The 3074-nt window shown below is 46.6% G+C and overlaps 1 protein-coding gene across 2 annotated transcripts in view; it reads left to right on the top strand.

Annotated features, from left to right (window-relative positions):
• The first annotated feature begins 209 nt into the window (after positions 1–209).
• The window catches only part of MIEF1 (mitochondrial elongation factor 1), a 10679-nt gene continuing 7814 nt past the window's right edge, over positions 210–3074 (top strand). The window contains exons 1-4 of one of the 2 annotated variants that reach the window (XM_019515162.1): positions 210–397; positions 2055–2203; positions 2368–2548; positions 2891–3030. In XM_019515162.1, the coding sequence (XP_019370707.1) occupies positions 2060–2203; positions 2368–2548; positions 2891–3030 (465 nt within the window). In that variant the 5' untranslated portion in view covers positions 210–397; positions 2055–2059. The remainder of the gene's footprint in view (positions 398–2054; positions 2204–2367; positions 2549–2890; positions 3031–3074) is intronic. The other variant, XM_019515163.1, reaches the window with a different exon arrangement.

Raw genomic sequence — 3074 nt, 5'->3', positions numbered from 1 at the left:
GTCCCGCCAGGCCGTCCTGAGCCTCTATCGCACTCTGCTGCGCCAGGGCCGTGGGCTGCGCTACACCGACCGGGATTTCTACTTTGCCACCATCCGGCACGAATTCCGCAAGAACAAGCAGCTGGAGCAGCTGGAAGACAAGGAGAGACAGCTGGAGAAAGGGCTGGCCTTCCTGCACAGCAAACTGGGGGGGTTGGTTTAGAAATTTCCTTTCTTCCTCTCTTGCTCTGACCCTGCAGCCTTGGTTTTTTGTCTCTTTTAAACTTCCACACTCTGGCCCGATGGTTATGATCCTCTACTTGCAGCAGACTTGGGAAAAGGAAGGTGTCTGACAAGTAACACAGGAAGACTCTCCTTTTCCCTTCACAGACGTATTGAGCGATGTATTGAGTCTCAAGTAAGTAATTTATTATGACATCACAATGTTTTTTGACGTTTGCTTTAGCTTTATTCCTACCAATGACATATATTTTTGTTCCATGGACCAAAATTAATTGGTTTTCAAACTCATTGGAGCAGGGGCCATCCTTCTTGAATATTTGGAATTTAAGGTGGACTTGGAAACTGTCTGCTGGTTGAGAGACACAAGTGAGGCTGTTTTATGTTGCGTAAATGCAGTTCAATGCCATGCCTTCCACTTGTTAAATCATTTTAGCGGGACTGACTTTATAATCAGTTAGAAAACTCCCTTATATTGTCTTTCCTTGAGAAACCTAAAACCAGAAAGATAATCAAAGAAAATCCCTTTTTTTACCCATATAGTTAACATGTGGAATTTGTGGCCATTAAAATATCATCAAGGCCCATGGTGTACCTGGAACTGAGCAAAGTATTTGTGGAGGAACATGAACATTATGTTAAATGACTTGATTTCTACATGTGGAGTGAAACCCAACGTGTCTGAGGGCCTTAGCCAACAACTGACACTAAGAAGCAAGAAGCTTCCCCTCTGAGCCAACCAGTTCCTAGTGCAGGTTCTTATGTCCTTCTCTGAAGTATCTGGTATTGAATGCTGCCAGAGCAGGAATGCTGAACTAGATCAACAACTAGTCAGAGGCAGTACAGCTCTTCCTATGCTCCTGACAACCACTTGAATAATTTTCATTTTTCCTGGGTGAGCAAATATTTTTATAGATTCACAGATTGTATGGGGGCTAGAAGGGACCTTGGAAGATCATTGGGTCCAGCCCCCTGCACCAGGCAGAAAAGACAGATGGGGTCAGGTGACCCCAGCAAGGTGACTGTCCAGTCTTCTCTTGAAGATTTCCAGGGTAGGCTATTGCACCACCTCTGGAGGGAGCTTATTCCACAGTCTGAACACCCTGACTATGAAGAAGTTTTTCCTAATGTTGAGCCTGAAAAAGTCTTCAAGGAGTTTGTGGCCATTACTCTTGTTTTTTCCCAAGGGTCCCCTGGTCAACAGTTGTTCACTGAGCCCTTGATGTACTCCCCTGATGCAGCAGTAAGCTGTTACCAAGTCCCCTCTCAGCCTTCTCTCTTTCAGGCTGAAGGGTCCCAGGTCCCTCAGCCTTTTCTCATATGGCTTGCCATGCAAATCTCTAATCATACGGGTGGCCCTTTTATATTATACCGTATTGTGGAACTTGCTGTTGCAAGATGGTATTGAAAGAAATAGATCAATAAGACTTTCTTAGCAGCATAAGATGGTGCTTGAACAAGTATAGCTCAAAATGATCTTGGTGTCATAAATTACACATGCTGTTAGTTCTCATGTTTCAGGTTTGCTAACAGATCTGGAGTCTAAGAAACTTCCCTGTGGTTCGAGTGTCTCATACTTATGGATGGTAAAAGGGGTTTCATTGCCTTTCTCTGGGGCATCTGACCACTGAGAAATGAGATGGCTGTCTAGGTGGACACATGGCTTGAGCTCATGTGACAAGGTAGAATGCAGAGCTAAATGGACCATAATTTGCTTCAGTGTGGGAAATCCTAGATTCCTAAGAGCAATGAGCAGTGGTCTAGAGCAATGGAGTTTTGGATTGGGATTCCACTCCTCTGACTCTCTGTTCCATTTTCTCCCCTACACCCTCCAGGTGAGATGGCAGGCGCTGGGGAGCGCAAGGGAAAGAAGGATGACAACGGTATAGGCACAGCCATCGATTTCGTGCTATCCAATGCCCGGCTTGTGCTGGGTGTGGGTGGAGCTGCCATGCTGGGCATTGCCACACTGGCTGTCAAACGGGTAAGCATGGGGAGGTGTGGGTGAGTGAGTGGGTGGGCATGGACAGGGGACTGAAGAGAATGAGGGCATATAATGGACCCTGGCATGGTAGTAACTTTCAAATGGATTGAGACAGAGATTGGGCACTTCATGCAACCAAAATGTGCCCTGTAATGCCATTTCAGATGTATGACCGTGCAGTCAGTGCTCCTAGCAGCCCCACTCGCTTGAGCCAATCAGGAAAAAGAAGCTGGGAAGAGCCAAATTGGCTGGGGTCCTCCTCACGGTTGTTGAGCCAGGACATGAAGACTAATCTGAGCCGGTCCCTACAGACACTTCCCACCGATGTTTCAGCTTCTGATGCAGGTAAGAGGAGCAGTGAGATACATTTTTGCATTATACCAGTTGCCCCTAAACCCTCTCTCCAGTAATAGCGACCTTTAGGTTGGATAGTATTGAATCTGCAGAATAGCACTCGGGGATAGACCTTTACTTGGTGTCTTAATCAGGCCTGAGGAAGGGTGTTTGTACCCGAAAGCTTGCAAAGAACAATTTTTCCAACTATGTAGTTGGCCTAATAAAAGAGATCACATTTACCCAAAGAACCTTGCCTCCCTGAAGGTGATTGCACTTCACAGCAGCCAAGTTATTTATTTTCACTTTGGAGTGAAATACTGGGGACTATTGTCTCTCCCTCCTGTCTGGCAGACTCATTTCGACCCCCAAAGCACAAGCCATCTGTTAAGAGGAGCCAGGTAGAGCTGAAGAAGTCACGCCTTCGTCTGTCACTGCAAGAAAAACTCTTTGCCTACTACCGGAGGAGGGTGGCAATCCCAGTAGAAGAACAGGCCCGGGCCAAACAGGCTGCTGTGGATATCTGTGCTGAGCTGCG

This window comes from Gavialis gangeticus, unplaced genomic scaffold, assembly GCF_001723915.1.
Source record: "Gavialis gangeticus isolate Ggan-Ray unplaced genomic scaffold, GavGan_comp1, whole genome shotgun sequence".
Lineage (NCBI taxonomy): Eukaryota > Metazoa > Chordata > Crocodylia > Gavialidae > Gavialis > Gavialis gangeticus.
The sequence above is the reverse complement of the archived record's forward strand: the minus strand, read 5'-3'. Positions and strand labels throughout refer to the sequence as shown.